This window comes from Apis laboriosa, unplaced genomic scaffold, assembly GCF_014066325.1.
Source record: "Apis laboriosa isolate Shangri-la unplaced genomic scaffold, ASM1406632v1 scaffold112_cov148, whole genome shotgun sequence".
In the NCBI taxonomy this organism is placed as follows: Eukaryota; Metazoa; Arthropoda; class Insecta; order Hymenoptera; family Apidae; genus Apis; species Apis laboriosa.
The window spans coordinates 706,633-728,771 of NW_025220865.1; the positions used below are offsets into that span (position 1 = coordinate 706,633).

A 22,139-nucleotide genomic window follows, 5' to 3' on the forward strand; every position below is an offset into this window, starting at 1 on the left:
ATGATTAAAATTAATTATTTCGAATGCTTAATAGATACGAATATGGTTAAAAGAAATTTGTTCTCACTAACCTTGACCTCTTCGATTTATCGCATTAATCGTTCACTATCGTTTCTCGCAGTACGGCAATTGCACCATTTATTTTCTTATTTGATTGCGAAAATCTGTCTCGTCGTCTCCATAAATGCACCGATTCGTCGATGTTTATCGTTAACGACCGAAGTGTGTTAGAGATGTTAGTGACTATCGATTATTAATATCCTGTCGATATGTTATTGACACTTAACCATATATCGTTGACGTATAAGGCAATAGAAAGTTGTCGAGGCCGCGATTCTTTTCTTTTTCATGGAAGATTTTCATATCAAATGATGATCCTTAATTGGTCGACCTATCATGATAAAATGATTTCAGAAAAGAAAAGAAAAATTTTGTATCATAATTTTTATTTTTCATTATTCAATTTTGATAGATAGTTAACTGATAAAAGAATCTAAGGGACGTTTTATTAATCTTGTAATTTTTTTTCTTAATTTGAATTTTTCGTAGTTGATCGCGATAGATAAAAAAAAAATGTAAAACTATACGATCAATCACAAAATCAAGTTTCAATTTTCATCTTTTCCGTTATCTAATAAAAGATGGTTTTTGTAATTTTTTTTTTTATCATCAATATCGTGCTTTTAATAGAATAAACGTTTACTATTTTTCGTGAAATATATTTAAACGTATACATATACTTAACAATAATATATATATATATAAAATAATTGCTATAAATTTTATCTGATACAAATACAATTACGATTGAAAAACTGGAAAGTCCACCAATCATTCCAATATTATTCTTCGCAGATTCCATCAATCTAGCGAATCTTTTCCATTGGATACGATAAAATTACAAATATTAAATATTACTATTAAATATTACTACTTAAAAACAATTAAAAGTTATTATCGTATCCAAAGAAAGAAAAATCTATAATAATATTATTAATAAAAATACATTTTTCACTATGAAATATAAATATGCAGAAATATACAATATTACAAATCAGTTTGCTAATTTTCTTCCGTTTCTACCCCATAGTAATTCCATTCTTGAATCTCTGCCGATCCAAAGACGGTGAACACAACGAACCCAATCATCTGTCCAATAACAGCCAGCCAAAATGGATATTTCCATCGTTCCATAGTGTGCTACGTTATAAATATATTAGATTAATAAAAGATAAAGAAAAAACTTACGTTATTTGTGATAATTATTATTAAAACTCTAGATATAATGGAAAAAATTATACGAGATAGGAACATTAATTATTACAATAATATCTGTCGTTTTCCACGTGTCGTACTAAATTTAATATTTGAATATTTTTTTCTCTTTTTTTCGATATTTTCCGATTCTCGCACATTTCTTAAATGAAGAGTTTCATCTCTTACCCCGTCATGCGTAAATAGGCTCACTATAGCAGGGAAAATAAAGGCTGGAAGTGTTCCTGGAGTATTCGTTATACCCATCAAAATTCCTGCATAATTTGGCGCCAAATCGTTGTGGTTGCAAAGAAATCCGACGAAACTTGTACCGGTAAACGTCATGCTCAATATCAACAGTACGACGACTACTGTCCGATAGCAACCGATATAAGCGATAATAAGGAGGGAAATGCAGGGTGGGATGCTACCTGTGAAAGTTAAGATTAAGAAACTTCAAATAACATATATATATATATAAAAAAAAAAAAAGAAAGTAGAGGAAAGTATATTATAACGTTGGACGTATGACATAGAGAGAGAACTTGCTTAAAAACATTACGATCTTTCGCGCCATTGTCTGATCCCAATAATTCCTCAGTCTGCCCCAATCCAGTATTTCTCCCAAAATCGGATTCACTATTGCGCTTAAGAGATACGGCAAGCAACTTAGAACTGCGTTCTGGTAATTACCAAACGACATTCGATATTTGACGAATCATATAATTATAAAGCAATGATTAAGTCATTCCATAAGCAATTAATATTTATTAATAAATTATTGTAAAGTCGAGTTTCAAATCAAAAAACAAAATGAAAAAAATTCTTATGGGATGGCTTCTAAATGAAGAGAAGAAATTGTAAGAAAATTTTAATGATAGACTCACAGACTGAATGTCGAATCTCAGAATCTTGTTCATGTACAATGGTAGCTGCGTGAGCAAGAAGTACCAGACAAAATTTCCGAATAAATTGGTGAAAATCAGGGCCACAAATGGGACCGACGTGAAAATGGCTTTCCACGGTACCTTCATATCTATCGATTCAAGGCCACGATGCCCGTACGAGCTTGTGATGTACTCTCTCTCCTCCTTTGTTATGTACACTTGAGTTTCCGGATTATCGCTGAAGAATATGTAGAATACAAAGCACCAGATTAACGGAAGGAAACCGTGTATGTAAAAGATCTCCTTCCATCCGAGGGCGTGCAGTATCATTCCGGACGTCAGGATAGAGATCACCGTGCCAATCGATATGCCGGAATAAATAATACCGAACCATAAACTCTTCTCCTCGTAAACGATCCATTTCCCAACAAGGATAGAAACGATAGGAAGATTCGGTGCGCTCACAACACCCATCACGAATCTCGTAAGGTAAAGTATCCACAACACGGGCGCCACTAATGGCACTATGATCGTGAGAATCGCGTTTCCCAATACGCAGATCAGCAGAACGGTCTTCGTGTTGAAACTGTAAGATATCGTGCTTTACAAACTATTGTTTACTTAATAATATTTCGTATATTTTTATCAATTTGAACGTTTATCGAGTTGAACGGTATATAAATCTAAGATTTTGAAACAAAGTAAAGAAATTTTTTTCTTTTTTCGCGAACGATTCAAGATATATTGAATTTTGTGTCTTACAAGAATGCACAGGAATAAATAATATCGAAATAATTTAGGGATAATGTTTACGAGAAAATGAAAATATATTTTTTTTTTTTTCTCGAACGAAAAACGGATTGTAACTTGAGAAATAAATATCTGTAATAGCACTCGTGACTATTTAATTGAAATAAACGTTTTATTTTTCGAGTATAGCCATTTTATCACCGTATTCAACCATGCGGGTCACTTTTGATCCATTTTTTTTTTTTGATGTCGTAAACAATATATTTTTGAATGAAAAATAAAACACCTTCGAACGAAGTTGGAAGCTTAAGCTTACTCGATTATTTAATTATTTTCGACTTTCACTTACCGATCTGCGAAATATCCGCATGGAAACATGCCTACTAAATAACCGATGAAATAAGAACTAATAACAAAACTTTGTTGCGTCGAAGTCCATTTGAACGGACCCTCTATATCGATAATTTGGGCTATAGGTTCAAAATCACATTCCTCCGACGCGTCGTTTCTATCATCTTTATATTTAATCATGCCTACGATAGCTACGGTTATGTTAACTTTCAGCCCGTAGATGATCATGTTCGCGATGCAGATCATTAATGCAAATATATATCTCACGTATCCCACTAGTGTTACAAGAAATATAAATTGTATGTAGATAGATTTTGTTTCAATGAGAAAAATATCGTTGAGTTAAAAGTTTTTAATTTCTTCTTGAAAATTACTTTTGATACCTTAATTAGGTTAACTTTAATTTGTACATCATTCTCAAAAAAAAAAAAAAGGGGGACTTTTTTTTAAAAACTTTCACGTAAAAATTATATTAAACAATAAAAGAAGAATCTTTTTTTACCTTCTTATTATTATTGTATAATAATAAAGATAAGTGTATTAAAATTAATTGTTTTGAATACTTAATAATCGATTTCGATGCAAATATTAAAAGAAATTTGTTCTCGCTAACCCATCTCTTTGATTTATCTCATTAATATGCCCTACGTTTCTCATAGTATCCAGTAGAATAGAGTTGCATGTCTATTTTCTTATTGATCGCGAAAATCGGTCTTGTCAGTTCTCATACATGCACCGATTCGTCGACGTTTATCGAATTATGGTTAACGATGAAACCGACTGAAGTGTACTAAAGATGTGACTATCAATTATTAATATCGATATCTTATTGATATCTAATGATATATCGTTATGATATTCTTAAGAACTTGTTTTTTTTTTTTTTTTCATGTGAGAATTTCGCAGATTGTCAAACGCAAACTTCACGATCTAATTGGAATAAGATTCATCCATTTAATTAATCGATCTTCGTTACGGATCGTCTCGCGATAGAAAATAAAATTTTATTATTTGGGAAAAGAATTATAATTAATATTAAGATCATGATTTTAACGAGTTGAAAAATTGTGTATAATAATTCTTATTTTTATTTTTCGAAGATTCTCCAATTTTGATAATATTACGTATGCAATTTTGGAAAAGAATAATCTAAGAAAAATCTTGTAATGGCTCCTTTTTTTTTTTAATTTTATTTAAATTTATTATAATCGGTCATAGGTGTACGAATAAATGTATAACTATACGATCAAATATTAATTCTCAAAAATTATTTATAGAACAATATTGCTTAAATTTTTAATAGTAAAAGAAAGATAAAATTTCCTGTTATCCAATGAAGATAGTTTCTATAATTTTATATTATCGATATCGTTTATTAGAATAAAAAAGAAAACTTTTACTAAAATAAATATTTATTATTTTTCATATACATATACGTAACAATAATGTGAATAAAATAATTAAAAGTTTCAAAGATTACAATAGAAAAGAATAATACTTTCAATATCATCCCCTGTAGATTTGTCAATCTTGCGTATTTTTTTTTTTTTTTTTTTAGATACGACATTCGATAAATTTACATTTTATTATTACTACTAATAAATCTTATTAATTGTCGTATCCGAAGAGAACAATAATCAGAAAAATTTATATAATAATAATATTAGTAGAAATGCATTTTTCATTAAATGGTATACAATAATAGAATCAAGACAAAAATATAGGCATTAAAAATTAGGTTCGATTTATTCGATTATTTTCATTTATTCCCTCATAATTCCATTCTTGAATCTCTGCCGATCCAAAAATGCTGAATACAATGAACGCGATCATCTGTGCAATAATAGGCACCCAAAATGCGTATCTCCATCGTGCCATAGTGTGCTACGTTTATAAATATATATTGGATTAATAAAGATGAAGAAATAGTTTATATATTCGTGATTAATTAATTAATTATTAAACCATGTTAATTATCAGAAAGTCTTTGACGTAATGGAGAAGAACAATATCAGATAGAAGTATTAATATATTTAAAAAAAAAAAGACACCTTGAAATTAATTACGAACATCGATTCAAATTATTTAGAGCGCAAAGAATCCGATACAAAAAAGACATAATGTTACATAAATCGTGAGATGTGATTGAACAAAAAAAAAAAAAATTCAAGAAATGAGTTCTTACATAGAAATATGCGATAATCTGAAAATTTCGGGTATTCCAATTCGAATTAGATTTTCGATAGTATTTTACGATACGTAAGATTTCGAATCGTATCTCGAGTTTTGTCGAATACTCGAAATTTATCCTTGAAAGGAATATTACAACTCTAATTTCCAAAATCTCAGATCTCGACACAATGGGATTAAAATCAGAATTTCAATTATCTTATATTTTATTAATATCAAGTTATTGTAACCTCTTTCCGAAATATCTTTTCTAATTGAATATTACAATTAAATAATTCTTTTTCGAAGTTGATGATCGACAAATCGTAATTATAGATACATATTCGAAAAGAAAGTAATTTTTAATAAAAATTTCATTTCCAATTTCTCTAATTTTTATTCGTATATTATTACTTCCTATCTATGATTATTCGATCTGACTCGACCCGATATTTTCCGGTTCTCGCACACTTCCGGTTTCATCTCTTACCCCATCTTCCGTAAGTGCGCCCACTATGGCGGGCAAAATAAAGGCTGGAAGTGTCCCTGGAGTATTCGTTATACCCATCAAAATTCCTGCATAGTTTGGCGCCAAATCGTTGTGGTTGCAAAGAAATCCGAGAAAATTTGTACCGGCAAACATTACGCTCAACATCAATAATACGACGACTACCGTCCGATAGCAACCGATGTAAGCGATAATAAGAAGAAAAATACACGGTGGGACGCAACCTGTGAAAATTATTAAGAAATATATATATATATGTTGAACATTTTTCTATAATCAACAAATTTTTAGATATAATACAATAGAATTAAAAAAGTAGAAGAGAGTATTATATAGAAGATGAATAACAGAGAGAGAGAGAGAGAGAAAGAGAACTTGCTTGTGAACATTGCGATCTTTCGCGCCATTGTTTGATCCCAATAATTCCTCAGTCTGCCCCAATCCAATATTTCTCCATAAATCGGATTCACCATTGCGCTTAAGAGATACGGCAGGCAACTTAGAACTGCGTTCTGGTAATTATAAAACGACATCGATAATGACAAGTCTTACAATTAAGCTATTAATTAAATAATTCTATATAAGTAATTAAGAAGAAGGTTATATGCAACACTTTAACGTTTACTTTTAACTAATGATATATATTTCATTTTTATTACAATATTTTTTTTATTTTCATTGTTTGTCAAATAATAACTTTTAATATTTTTGTTAAAAAATCTACGCAAATCGATAAATTATTTTTAGATTTAAAATCGAAATTAAATGCTCGTGAGATTAACGAGAGAAGAAGTTTTTTTTTTAAAAATGAAAAAATGAACTCACAGATTGAATATCAAATCTCAGAATCTTGTTCATGTACAAAGGTAACAGCGTGAGCAGGAAGTACCAAACATAGGTACCGAATGTATTGGTCAAAAGTAGGGCTATAAACGGGACCGACGTGAAAATGGATTTCCATGGTACTTTCATCTTCTTCGATTCAACGCCACGATGCCCGTACGAGGTCACGATATAGTGTCTCTCCTCCTCCGATATATAGTATTGCGTTTCCGGGTTATCGTCGAAGAAAAAATAGAATACAACGCACCAGATTAACGGAAGGAAACCGTGTATGTAAAAGACCGCCTCCCATCCGAGGGCGTGCAGTATCATTCCTGACGTCAGGATACCGATCACGGTGCCAACCGATAGGCCGGAATAAATAATACCGAACCATAAACTCTTCTCCTGGTAAACGATCCATTTCCCAACAAGGATAGAAACGATAGGAAGATTCGGTGCGCTCACAACACCCATCAAGAATCTCGTAAAGTAAAGTATCCACAACACAGGCGCCACTAATGGCACTATGATCGTGAGAATCGCGTTCCCCAATATGCAGATCAGCAGAGCGTTCTTCGTGTTGAAACTGTAATATATCGTAAATTGATATATAAATCTAAAGATTTTGATATGTAAAGAAATTTTCTTAGCGAAAGATTCGTTCAAGATATAATTGAATTTTGAAGTTCCAAGAATAGATAGGAATAAATAATAATAGAAATAATTTAGGGGTAATGTTTATTATAGAATACGATTAAATATTTTGTTGTGAAGAAACGAACTGGTGACATTTAATGGAAATTTTCGAGTATAGCCATTTTATCGTATTCAACCATACTGGGTCACTTTCGATCCATTTTTCGAATTTGAATGAAAAATGACCCCGATACGAGGTTCGAAAGCTTAAGCTTACTCGATTAATACAAATTATTTTCGACTTTTAACTTACCGATCCGCGAAATATCCGCATGGAAACATGCCTACTAAATAACCGACGAAATAAGAACTGACAACTAAACCTCGTTGCGTCGAAGTCCATTCGAAGGGACCCTCTATATCGATGGTAACGGCAACATCGTGGAAATCGCATTCGTCAGACGCGTCTGATATTTCATCTTTATGCTTCACCATGCCTACGACAGCTATGGCTATGTTCACCTTCAACCCGTAGACAATCATGTTCGCGATGCAGATCATTATGGCAAAGAAATATCTCACGTATCCCACTGTAGTTACAAGAAATATAAGTTACATTAGAAATAATTAATTCGAAAAAATCATGGAAATGTCGTAAAAAATTTTCAATCTCTTCTCGATATTTAGATTAGGTTAACCTTGACTTGATGCATCAGATACGAAAAAAGTATCGTGAATATATTTAATACTTTGAAAAATTTCGCAAAGAATTTTACATTTGTTAAATAGAAAATGCGTATTAACGGTAAATGCAAATATTTACGTATGATTAATTCTTTTTGATTACTTAATAAATGATTTCGATAAAGGTAATTAGTTAAAAAATAATTTGCTCTCGCTAACCCATTTTTCTGTCCTCTAATTCAATTTTCGATGAACCGAGATTTCAATTCAGATTTCAGATCACTGCTTCTGTATTTTCTTATCAATCGCAAAAATCAGTCTTGTCAGATCCATACATCCATCGATTCGTCGAATTATGGTTAACGATGCACTCGATTGAAGTGTACAAGAAATGTAATTTTTCGATTATTGATATTTTATCGATATCTTATTCGTAATTAATAATATATCGTTAAAATATCGTTATCGAATGGAATGGAATAAATGGAATCGATTGATTGATATAGAATGTATATTAATTACTATTTTTTTATATATTGCAGATATAACACAAACATAATACACATATATTTTTTTTTTCTTGGGAATGACCCAGCTCTTGAAAATATAAGTTTCTTTTCGATCGTGAAAATCGATCTGATCGACTCGTCGATGTTTATCGAATTGAAAGTATGAATTTCTTCTTATTCGTATCGGTCGATGAAATTACATATACGGTGTCATTCGAAATTGCGCGTTTCTTTTGTTTTCAATATTAATATGGATTTCAAATCGATTCAATTCTTCGAGAAATACTTTTTGTCATTCGTGAATCTAGTATGAATCTAGATGATGATCATTGCAGAATCTTTTTTCCTTTTTTTCTGTTTTATATCTTCAAAATTATACGTTTCAAAGATTTGATTGAACTCAAGGTTTTTGTATCCAATGTGGCAATACCGTTCTTATTTAACATACATAACGATGTTCAAAGAGGTATCGACCGCTTAAAAGTTTTTATTGTGCGACGTCAACCTGTTGAATGCTTCTACTGTATATACATTACATTTCCACCGCGTACTCTATGAATCTAGTGACATTAGCGATTCCTATCAACGGTTAAATCGTCATAAATATCGAATAAACGCGCTCCTGCGCATGTGAAAATTTCAGTTGCATACAACGATTAGCTTTTCTAATGGAAACAATCAGATTCATTGGTATGTTCGTGGTATGTCAGTGATTATTGGGATATAGTAGACACAATTCTTTGTCGCGTTGTATATTTCCTTTATTTTATGATAAAATATAGTGTCAAAATTGTGAGCATGAATTTTATTCCGTTTAACCGTGTCGATTTTGTATTTTATAATCAATGATGAATTTGAACGGAGATCAGTGTGCAAATATTTTCAAAATTCTATTCTAATATTTCAATAATTCAAAATAAATTTAAAACGTAGTATTATAGAAATATAAATTATTCTTCACGTCACGAAATCTTAATTTTAATTCGAAGGCAAATCTTATTTCCCGTATCTTTCACTTCCTATGTTCCTTTGAAGTGAAATTGTAATGAATGTAGAATGCTAAATCAAGGTTAATAGATCTTCTAAATTAATACTGGATTCTCAGAAATTATTAAATTAGGTGCATACATCAGTTACGCTGATATCCTGATACATTTAATCCAAGTGGAACTTATTGGATATAATGGTTTATACATTTATCACGCTCCATTTGCGATCTGTTTAATAAAAGAATAAAATTAGACTTGCCTCATTTCACGATTCATTTTACATTATCCGTTTAATCCGACATAAGTGTAATATTCAGATAAATCATACATCCGTTTAAATAAAATATCCATGCTTAAATATTTTTCTAATTATAATAAATCTACATTTGTGCATAGTCTCCATTAGAATCTATCAATAATATCAAAACCACATCGTTATAATTAATAACTTGACGAGATGATTTCCTAGAAATATCGTATCACACTTATATATTACATAAAATATAACGTACAACAAAAAATTGAAATGTGACACTTTACAATTTTTAGAAAAAACATTTTTCTCCATACTCGTAACAATAATCTCATATTTAAACCGTTATACACGATATATTACACAAAACCAGATATTCTCCTACACTGCTTGCACTTACAAATCATTCTTTCGCGCGATCGATCCGGAAAAGGAAAATTTACCTGCTTCATTCATGCATACCGCTCGACACATGTTTGACAAACGTGCGCACCTGTAACGACCGACAACGGAGGCCGATCGATACGCCGTCTGAGACTTCCCTTAAAACGTCGGCATCGCGATGCAAACGACAACCGTAACGAAATGTTTCGCTGGAGAACCGGAGGATAGGGGTGATTACGTCGACAGCCTGCCGAGGGACGGATGACACGGGTCTAAAAGGCGACCGGGTCGCGCGTGTATAAGATCGAGCCAAACCATCTTCCTCGTTTGTTCCTTCGAATCGAGAGGTGAACGTTCGCGAGATACGAAGATTCGAGGAGAAACGCGAGTTCCACTCGAGAAAGTGCGAAGCCTCGACGCGTTAAAAATGAACGCGCCATCACGTCCGGTCGAGAATAGATCAAAGAGAGAGAGAGAGAGAGAGAGAGAGAGAGTGGGAAGAGGAGGATAGTGGAAGAGAAGAGACGAGGAAGAGAGGACGACGGGTTCTATAAGAAGAGACAACCCGTTTCACGACAACTCACGAGCGCGAAGAACTGTCCGAGGCGCGAGGACAGCGATGCCCGGTGACCGATTAGACGGCCAGAAAATCCCCGGTGGATGGAACCGGTCTGAGAGGATTCAAGGCCCTCGAGATGCGGCGCATTGTCGGTGGACCTCGGCGTTGGTCAGCCACTTTGCCGTCTTACGATTCCCTCCGCAGTGTAAACACCGTGGAAACCGGTGGAAAAGGGCGCAACCTACTCGAAATAGAATCAGTCAAAAGGCTGACACTTCTCGCCGCTGGAATACCAATTAGCCGGTGGAAGTCCGTTCTCCTAACAAGCGTGATGCTCTCTTCGCGTTCTTCTTCGTGCCCCACTCGTCGGACCACCTAGCGCGAAAGTGAAGCAATACGAGGCGAGACCTCTCCTTTCTCCTAAGTTACTGTGCTCGAGACTGCGTCTCCTAATTATAGGAGACGTTCGTCAATTTTTCTTATTCTCTTATCTTGACATTGCGGCTGAATCATGGAGTTCCTAGTAACTAGTTCGACTGTTAAAAACGAATATTGCTCGCGCGATGGAAAAGTTGATCCCAGGATCGTTAATTTATTGGATAAGAAATCATGTCATATACATAGAACAGAAACAAGAGAAATCTCTCTGTTGAAGTTAATAAAAAACCTCGTAACGTAACTATGCAAATTTGTATTCAAAATTAATTTTTATAATCTTGTCTCCAACCAGAGAAGCGTAATAGAAATTTGCCTCGTTCTATAGATTCTCCCGTACACCGCTTAATAATAACATAACTGGTCCATAAATTCTAGAATCTTACCCCGTCATTGAAACGAGACGAATCGGCTCAGGAACTCTTCTAATAGTTACGCGAAGGAAGGAGCGAGCGAAAAGAACGGATCGTAAAGGCATCGTGGAAATTTCATGGCGGCGAATTTATCGCGGGGAACTGTGTTGTGAGCTCGACGAGACGACGTGCCATGCCATGAAAATCTTGGATCGTCATGATTTCGCGCCGACACTACGTCGTCGGGACGGGAACGGAGCAGTGGAAATGCCCTGTACATTTTTCACGGGCAATTGGAGGGAAGGAAGGCTCGCGAAACGTAGCGGCATCGTGCGGTGTGGGATGCATTATTCGCAAGGGAAGAGTACGAGGCTTTTCGAGTATACACGTTCGTCGCTGTTTCAATAAACTCATGGGAATCGGCAACGCGTGCGATAGATTGTGTATCGCTAAAACCTGGTGGTGATGGTGGTGGTGGTGGTGGTGCTGGCAGCGACCCTGAAATATTAAACGATCGGGCACCGAGTGCAGTACACGCGCGTGTTCTCTTCCACCCCCGCGCACACACGTGTCCTGGCGTGCACGTACACCACCCCACGCACCGTGCACCGTCCCACTATTTTACCGGACCGCCATACACCGGCATATTAGCCAGTCTCTGATGTCGCCGCGTGTATAATTAGCAAGATGCTCCCGGGTTAAACGTGCATACGATAAATATTATAATTAACTGAGTGTGATACTCGCGCGATTTCTTCGACGTAGCTGATTCTTCGACGAGGCTTTTCGTCGGGTGACGTCGAATTAAAAAAAAAAAAAAAAAAAAAAAAGGGAAAAAATGGAAAAATGTGATTCTCGATTGGATTGGCAAGTGGTATGGACGATATTTATGGATGGGTCGGTTTACGCGATAGAAGCAATTTAAATCGCCGGTTCTTTGATGCGAATGAAGATTCGTTTTATGGTAGATCTGTTTGTTCAAACTTGCGTCCAATTATTGAACGTGATTGGTAAATATTAGAATATTACGTTACCAAGGGATATGTTTCGGTATTAAAGCTATCGATGCCATCGGGTGAATTATATTCGAGTTATAGAACAATTTCGATATTTGATCGTATGATATCTCGTTCAAATAATTCGTTTCGTTCCGTCCACGCAGGATACTTTGCGATTCTAATTAACTTTTGCGATAATTACGCAAAAGTAAATCGGTGATTTGTATTAAAAAAGCAAAAAAAAAAAAAGTCTCAAAAAAGAAACGTAATAAATATTTCATAGGTAATTTTAATTGCGAAACATCAAAGCTTCGCAGTTATCCCTCCAATAATAATTTACATTGAAGTTTCTCTGGTAAAGAAAAAAACTCACCGTCTTACCTAATAAAATCATCTTACATATTTGTTTCCAGGTTAAAATAATTGCACCAAATATTTACCATACTTTCTTCACGCACGAGAAACCACAAATATTCCACCCCGTTTCAAAAATTTCTCCTCGAATACCGTCTCGTACGATTTCTCTTAATCACGAGTCGTTTCGAGCCGAATCGGATTACACGACACCTTCCCTCCAGTGTCCAGTAAATATTACAATTGGCCAGCTCGTGGTGGTAACGATGTAACTCGTTTACGCGGCGGTTCCCACCAGCTCGACTCGACGTATAATAGGGAGCGTGGCTCGACAACTGCGCGAACAACGCCGATCCGGTCCCATGACGATGGCCAGGGCCATCGTATTACGCGTAGCCGGGTATTACAGGGCAATCGTGCATCGGCGGTGGTCGAATCGAGTGACTCCCGATTCCCAATGCGCTCTCCATACGGCACGTCAGCCCAATTTCGTTGGAAAATACGTGTCGTTGGGGGGCGGCCGACTGGCAGCGGAAGGCTTGGTGGCGCTGATGCGCCTATCGCGGCGTTAATTAATAAATGGGGATTCGATTTGGCCGGGGGAGGGGGGATAATTGAGGAATTAACAATGCTCGATCGACCGATCGTTCGATGCCCCTCGCCTCTCGGAGGAGCGAATGTTCGGTCGCGTGAATATTCCGTAATTACGGATAACGTGTTTAGATTTAGGAAAAATATACGTGTAACGTTTCTTATTCTAAGATTGTCTTCGATCTTTCCAGATTTAAATCGATGCTATTTGATTGATATGAAGGAACAAGGAAGATGTATAAATAGTTATAAATATGTTATAAATTATCCGCGAATATATGAATTTGATTCAATTACTTCCTCGACCATTCGTTTGCAATTTCGACAAACAAGCAAACTGATACTAAACTATTCCCTTCTAGAAAACTATTTCACATCACAACGTCTATTTAACGTTTAGAATATATCGTTGACTTTGCTTTCGACGATTCCCTTTCTCCGCGCAATATGGTGGTGGCTGGCAAAGCAATTTCAAATGCGCCTCGCTTTACTTAACACTCAAAACACCAGCCATTCCAACTCACTCCAATTTCCATTAGTATACACGGATCGCCCGCCTTTCTTTTTTCGCCTTGCAATTTCTCTTAATCACGATGTGTGGACAAGGCCAGGTCCTGGTCCGCGCGCATGTAACAAGGAACCTCTTCGGAGCTCTCTTTGTTCCCGCTTGTTCTCCTCGAGATCACTCCATTATACCGAAATACGTGTGCATACTCGCGAAAGGGAAACCTCGAACGCCGCTATTAACGTGCTTGCAACGTGGATGCAAAACAAGGGGAGGGGCGCGCCGCGCTTATTCTTCGGCCATTAGACGGCCAAGATAAACGGCGGATCTGTGTTAACCGGTGTAGCGATGCGGATTCTCTTCTGTCTACCCTGCCACGAGGTGCACACGGCTCGCTACAACGACGTAAATCAAGATGGTTGTATATATATCGATCGAGGGAAACTTCAAGATCGCTTTCCACCGGGAAACGATGCAACTCGTATAATTTACGAACGTGAAAACCGAGATTCCGCTCGAGGGGTTGTTCCCTCGAAAGGCTCGTAATGATCGCGGTTTCCAACGTTGATAAGATATTCGATTCTGGATTCTAGTATTTGGAAAACGTACGATGATAAAGTTTCAGGATGCTGATAGATACTGGTGGTAATTTTAATTCGTCGTTATTATTCTCTGGAATATTATTTTCCCCCCTCCCTCGGTTTTAAATATTCGAAAGTCTTTCCCATATAAATGAAGAAACATATTCATCACCAAAGGAATAATTATTTTCATCGATTTTTCTCAATGGAAAGAAATTTGGAAAGGTGTACAAGAATGCTAGTTTCCATGCATCCACACAACAATTTGACAATTTCGAGCATCCCTCGGCGAACAAAACGCGAAATATCCGAAGGCGCAAGTGTCGGAGTCCTCACGTGCACGCAACAAATTGCACGCTGTCTAAGAAGTGCGCCACATCCTGCGCGAAGAAATTTAACTCGGCATGAACGAGGCCAGTTTCGAGGCTCGAAATGAGATCTTGTTACCGTCCGCGGTATAATTTGCATGCAACACGTAGGACGGGACGCGTACACGATTCTCCACGAGTAAAGCTCCAAGTCACGCTTTTTCTTTTATTTCACCGTCTCTTCGAGCGTTTCGCGCACGAGACCGCATTCGAATCGCATTATTCGACAGAGTCGCGCGCCCGGGTTTAACGAGACGTTTAATTGTGCCCGCCATTGTGTGTCGCGCTGACAACTGGCCGGTTCACGCCTCTTTCGCGAGCTTCTCAAACGGGAAGGTTGATGATCCGCGCGGCGGTCGTTAAAAACTGTGATAAATGACGGTGACAACCATGTTGCGCTTCCAAACTGAAATTGAATTTCCTTCCTTGAATTTCTTTCTGGACAGGTCGATTAAGCGAGTGTTCTTTCCTCTGAGAAAAGACGCATCAACTCGTTGGATCCTCAAAATACGCGAAATTTTGTTATTAATTGGCGAGAGATTTGTAAAAATTGAGATTAGATTCTCGTTCTTTTTATTCCGTGGAAAAATTTGTTATCGAGGAGAGAGCGAAACACTTGACAAGAACGAATGTTAATAAACGTTGAGATTTATAATTTATTTAAATCTCTTAAAAATCTTGATTTTCTGTCTTGGATATCTATGAATATTCACTAACGTGGAATAGGTGTGGTATGCGTAATTTGAGAAAATTTCACGGGAGGAGGAGGCTCGTATTCCAACAACGTCTTCCCTTTATGATTAAAAGACTTGATTTGACCCTGTCGTTTGATCGATCGAACAGGACTTTCGAACACGAATTGGAATACCTCGAGGACATGGAACACGAGCTTCACTACCCAGAGACCAAGAGACCCAAATTGGATCTCTCTCTGGAGCCAAGGGATGCAAACCGAACCGGATTTTGGGATTAGGATACCCGAGTTGCATCATGTAATATGTACATTGCACGATAAATTATAATGCCATCAGGTTTCCATGTCGAATAAAATTGATTCGATCTTTTCTGATTTATTCCTATAAAAAATTTTCTCCCATAATTTTATGGAATTGACCGTGTGCTCCTCTCTGATGATTTCGCATCGACAAGTTTGAAAATTGTATCGTATATTTTAGTTATTCATACGTGCGATATTTTGTGATATCCGTTAATACATGCTTCTAATCACTCGTAGACATTCGATCAAGCAAACATGAATATCCATGAAAGGTAACCCAAATATGCTGATCGTCGCATTTCTGGTCCTTTATATAATAATAGGTCTGATATTCTGAATCTCCGAATTGTTAAAGCATTGTTCTCCGGGGTTCTGGATCTTCAGTTTCAAACGATTGTCAGCCTTTGAATCTTCGGATCTGTGTACACTGTGTCAGTAGTTTGACTCTTCGATAGTTCACCACCATCTCCTCAATGTATTCGGAACTTGTGTGTGAATTGCAGATTTCCGATTTGCTCTCCCCGCCTTTGTTTCTTCGAGTGCTCCGATTGTGGTATTTCTAGCTCTCTATTAACTCCCACCTATGTATATGAACTTGCTTAAACCGTGTATAGAGTCGCTAAATTTCGATTTCACGCAAATATTTGTAAACTTATCTCTCGCTTTACCGTTTTCCGTTTCTCGATTAAACTTTCCTTTAAAATCGATTCAACCGATGGAAAATGGAATTACATTAAAATCGTATCCGTTAATAATAAATTTTGATATTGGATTTTCTTATCGTTTAAAGATACGATATCAAAACTTTGGAAGAAGAAAGCTATTCCTTTTTTCTTTCTTTTTAAACTATCCAATTAACTAATTAATCAAAACGTTTTTTGTACACGTACAACTTGCTTCATTAGGTTTCCAATATCGATTCGATGTTTCTTCTTTCGTTTACGTGGATGCAACGTTAAGAATGATACGTAATAAGTTAATGCAGCGCAAGAGATTACCTCGTATCATCCTATGCGCGCACCGCAAACTAGGTGAAGTATATTGACGAAGATGGGAGAAGTCTGACAGTAGGATGAAAAGTGAACCACCTCTCTCCCTCCCACGGCTGAGCCACATTCAGAATGACGTGGTAACGCTGATGAATCCATTTAGCAACCGCAATATCTGAAGGCAAAGGAAGGAATAGCGGGGAAATGTAACAAGGAAGAGACTCGGCTCGATACCCACTGTTAAGTGGGGAAGGAAGAAGGAAATGTAACATCGTCTCTGTTCCTTTCTCCCGCGTAATTTGCATTTTGCCTTCAACTTTAACAATGTATTTTGCTTTTTAATTATAACGCGCGGATGAATTCTACGTTCTTCGAGTAGAAAGATAATTAAATCATTACGAGTAATAGCTCCGAAATACAGTCACGCGAGTCTCTCTCTCTCTCTCTACGACTAAATAAGTGGTGTCATTCGATTCAACAATAATTGTGCTCCTCAAATTTTTCGATATGAAAGTATACGAAGTAATTTTAAGGCAGTAATTTTAAATTACAAAAAGAAAAATTCTTTTTCTTTCTCTTCCCTTTGTATCTTTGTGTAATGATATTAATTACATGATCGACGATTTTTATCCTATTATTCTTATTTATGAAGAAAAATATTCTCAAAAGTATTCTCAAAGATGAGAAATATTCTCAACTCAACAATATTCAACTCTCAAAGATAATACGCATAGAGAAAGATAAAAGCTTTCGCGATTCATCGTAGATACATTCCTTTTCAAAAAAAAGAAAAAAAGAAAAAAAAAAAAGAAAAAGAGACTTGGTAACGAATCGTTGTATCGACGTCAGCGCGAGTTCCATTCCTTCCCGGTGGATAAATTTTCGTCGACGTGGTTTATCTCGTACGAGAACGACGACGACGTTAACGTGTGTGGTTTCAGGTCCAGAGGTTGCAGGTCGTTTCCAACCACCCTTAGGCTCCAGGTGTTATATCGTGACCGAGCGTCGCTGGATTTAGTTGTATTTTATTCAGCCACTTTATTCCACGGGAGTTGTCACAGTTTTACATTTCCATTGGCTGGAGCCCAGCATCTGGCGCGTCTCCGCTTATTCCTGTATATCGTACCGCCCACTACCTGGATAGCTACCTCATCAGCAACTCTTCGCCCCCTTTTCCCATCCTTCTCGCGCGAACCACAGAATTGTGTAACGACTCTGCTCTCCCTTCGATGTATCGCCTTGTCGTTTTATCGTTTCTCTCCTCCCCCCGCCATACTTTATCATCTCGTTATTGCCCTCAGCTTCGTACGTAGACTTCATCTCCGCGTAGACACTTTTTTCATTTACAAGGAGGATGGGGACAAAGTTTCCCCTGGATGGATTTTATCGTATTTTCCCTCCTGAACGCGGGAGAATTGTTACACCAACAATGTTGTTTCTGTCATCCGGGGGTTGTTGTGGATATCGTTTCTTGATATCGGAAATATCCTTCGGATTCCTTTTCCGATTCAACGAAATCTGCATGTCAATTTCAATTCTTCGTTCGTGGTCCAAATTTGAATTTGAGAAACGTTAGAGCGTAATTTATTTTATTAAATCGAAATGAAAATTTGTCGATAATTTCGAGAGAGTTGGTAAAGTTTCGCGAAAAAAAAAAAGAATCCAAAATTGGATTTCAATTAACGGGAATAGAAGAGAAAAGAGAAATTAATTTCCTCGTCTCTCGCCGTTTTCCAACCACCATCCTCCTTTTCCCCCTCGAATTCGTCGGGCTATCTCGGGGTCCACTCAATCTTCCCGCAGGATCGTACGTTTCAACCTCTGAAAAAGTGGTCTTAACTTAGTTGGGAACGACGTGCGGTGACATTCGTTCACATTCCACCGTTTCCATCCCTGTTCACAGCGCGGGATCATAGCGTACCGTAGGATACTTTGGATGACCGGATGCATTATCTCCCTGTACGGACAACGTGTAAGTGTAATTAACACGCCGCCGCTCATAACGAGGGCGATGTACGCAGTCACACTAACGAGAGCAAATTAGCTCGTTTGTGCCAGTTTAGCTTCGTCTCCTTGCTTCAACCGTGTGCCGCCATCTCTACGCGCGCACCTACCCCTCCCGCCTCGCCGCCCCGCTCTGCCGCTATTTGCGGTCAAGAATGCAAATTTGGTCGTTTCGTCGTCGCACTCCTGTCCACCGTGGTGTGGACACGAATTTCTGCCGGGTCTAACGGCTGACGAATTCAGCGTGGACCAGCGGCGGTTTGCGGCGCCCAGTTTCAAAATTCATGGTCAACATGTTACTACCGGTTATACCCACTTTGATAACACACTGTCGCGCGACAACATTGACATTATCTTGTTGATCTAGATGATGAAGCCCGCTGCATCTACCTATTTTCTTATCGGTAATCGTTTCGTTTCGTTACGAAACGGTTTTCGTTACGGCGATAGTGATTGATATATCGGACGTGCGTAGATAACGAAGCTAGGAGGAATGCATATTTCATCCCTGTTTCGAAGGGAAACGAGAAGATTAATCGTCATTTTTTTTTTTAAATAAAACGATTATTAATTCTATATATACCAGGCTTCTTCGATATTTTTTAGATACTTATTTTTTTCGTGTTATTAAATTATTTGATGTATCTAGGAATTTTTTCAGAATTTTCTGCGCAATAATCGAAGGGAGTAAAAGAGTCACGTATTTTTGATATTTGATGAAAACGATCCTTTAAATTTTAACGCACATTTTCGAACAAACATTTTATTTATATCGAGGTGTACGATTGTTAAACGTGTCCCGATTTCCTTCAGTTCGCCAGTCAAGGAAGCGGTTCGAGTTGATCGTAAAATAGACCCGTCCCGATAACAGACGTTTCAACGGTATCGAAGCTGGCGTGCCGGGGATACCCCAGAGATTTGCATGGAATTGAACTATTGCAGCTTCTTTGAGACGGTGATAAGTACGTTCTATCCAAGTCGAACGATTTCCTTTCCGGGAAACAATATTTCTTCTGTTGTTCCAAGTGTCGATGCACCAAAGCTAGACTAGTAAAAAAATTTGTAACCGATTATTGAAAACCTTTATCCTTCTTTTATTCGTACATATTTCGTTTATTTTCTCCGGCGAAATATATTTTATATAATCAAATATTTTCATATTTATTATTATATTATTATATATCATACGAATAAATATAATCGCGATATACGATCGAAATCGTTATTGGAAAGAAGGCAGATTTTCAAATATAATAATGAAAATTACGTAGTATTATTTAAAGTATAATATCATTAGGGCTATTTTCTTGCTTGCGTCTGTATTTGATACCGAAGAAACGCAACTATTCCCCCCCTCTCTTTCCTCCACTTTCGTTGTTTAAAAAGTTTGATAACCAACTTTTATTACATCGCGAACGCATTCAAAGTTTCTTGTCTCGAGTCGAAACGGCGTTACAGAAACAATGTACCATTACTTTTTCCTTTTCCCCCCTTTTTCCCCTTCTTCTTGCTCATTATTATCATTTCGGTTTCTTCTTTTCTCCTCGTTCTTATTACCATTCTCGCGCCTCTCCATATAACGACATTTTTAGTACCGTGTCGTAACTTTTCCACCAACTTATTTCGTTTTTTCCCTCTTTTTTCTCTCTCTCTCTCTTTCTCTCTCCTTCATCTGCGTTCGTTCCTTACTTTTATCCCTTTCTCTCTCTCTCTCTCTCTCTCTCTCTCTTCTTTTTTTTTTTTGAAAAATCTTAGCGACAATGACATCGACGACGTTTTTCTTAAAACAGAGAACAAGTATAAGCGACTACTTGGAATATTCATGAAACGAAGTACGTAGAGAGTTCGCTTTAATTTAAGTTTTACTTTTAAAGAATCTAACTGTGCGGTATTTAACTTTTTCTTCTGAACAAGTTATGTGTATATATATATATATGTATGTATATACATACAGGCTTCGTGTAAAAAGTGGAATAAGAAGAAAATTCAAATATGAAATACTTTGCACCTGTGCTGATATCATTCTTCTCTCTATAAGCAAACAAACGGGATTTCGAATGGAATCGTTCACGTATAGTGTGACGCGTTGCAGTTACAATAGTTGAATAATTACAAACGTTTTTGTTACAACGTGACTTTAAACCTGCATTGACAAAGCGATCCCCTTTTTTAACTTTCTTCTCTTTCTTTCTCGAATGCTCACTTTCACGATAATTTGGTGGCAGAGGTTTACAATTAAAATCAAACAACAGAAATCCTGTTTTGAAAACATACGATTAATATTCAGCGCGTGTAAAAAGCATTACAAATTGTTTGAAAAGAGAATAGAGTAAAGAGAATTTTTCGTTGAATTACGTTATAGTATAAAATTTTTTAATGACTCGAACTTGAATAAATGAAATACAGATGTGTACTCGAACGATTAAATAAACATTTTTGACGAACGTTTACACTAATAAATTGACCACCATTCGATACAAATTGGCATACAATTTTATCCACTGTGCCATTCAACATTCGAAACACTAATGTTTTCTCTCGAATCACATTTATTTCTCTCTACTTTTCTTCTTCTTCTTCTTTAAATCGTTCAAGTAATGAAATACTCGAATTTGTTTCCACCTGTACTGTCGAATATTCGGAAAAAGTTTCACGTTTCACTCGTGACGAGCTAATTTAAACTTAAGCTTTGAACACTTACAAATTTCGTCGTTGAAACATTTTCCATGGAAAGTGCACTGTCAAAAAGGACACTGTACTCCATGGTGACGAAACAAGATACCCCTGTATGGAGGAGGACCAAAGGTTGTTGGTTAAGTTTCCACGCAGGCTAACCGCAGCGTCACGTTATAATTCTTGGCGGACAGACAGGCAGCCAAAGTGGTATGTGCCAACGAAACCGCCGAGAACTAGACGGAACGTATACGCGACATCATCCTCCTCGATCCTCCTTTAAATCGATCGAGACGTTAAATCTCTTCGTCCCGTCTCGCATCTCCTTTTTCTTCGCGTTATTTCTCTTGTGATTAATTATTCCATCGAAACAATTTCGCCAAACAAGAAACAACAGAGACAAGCCTAGTTTCCATTTTATTATTTTATCATATTGCCCCAAACAAATGCCTGTTTCTGTTTCATGACAATTTTTTTAATAATCTGTAAATATTCTCTTTCTAGTTCGCAATAATGTCAAATTATATATTTGT

General features: G+C 36.6%; 3 protein-coding genes across 3 annotated transcripts in view; 1 reads left to right on the top strand and 2 right to left on the bottom strand.

Annotated features, from left to right (window-relative positions):
* The window catches only part of LOC122714048 (teneurin-m), a 604,012-nt gene that overhangs the window by 148,278 nt on the left and 433,595 nt on the right, over positions 1-22,139 (top strand). The gene's annotated exons all lie outside the window — the stretch shown is intronic.
* On the bottom strand, positions 1,063-3,859 carry LOC122714225 (sialin-like). The gene is made up of 6 exons (XM_043935398.1): positions 3,856-3,859; positions 3,241-3,517; positions 2,142-2,727; positions 1,800-1,936; positions 1,444-1,681; positions 1,063-1,200 (listed from the first exon to the last, which is right to left on the bottom strand). Exons 1-6 carry the CDS (start codon positions 3,857-3,859, stop codon positions 1,063-1,065), a joined length of 1,380 nt encoding a protein of 459 aa, XP_043791333.1.
* On the bottom strand, positions 5,013-8,287 carry LOC122714231 (sialin-like; the record flags this gene model as incomplete). The annotated part of the gene is made up of 6 exons (XM_043935412.1): positions 8,284-8,287; positions 7,694-7,970; positions 6,745-7,330; positions 6,299-6,431; positions 5,902-6,143; positions 5,013-5,126 (listed from the first exon to the last, which is right to left on the bottom strand). Coding segments are annotated over exons 1-6 (1,356 nt in total), but the record flags the coding sequence as incomplete, so codon positions are not given.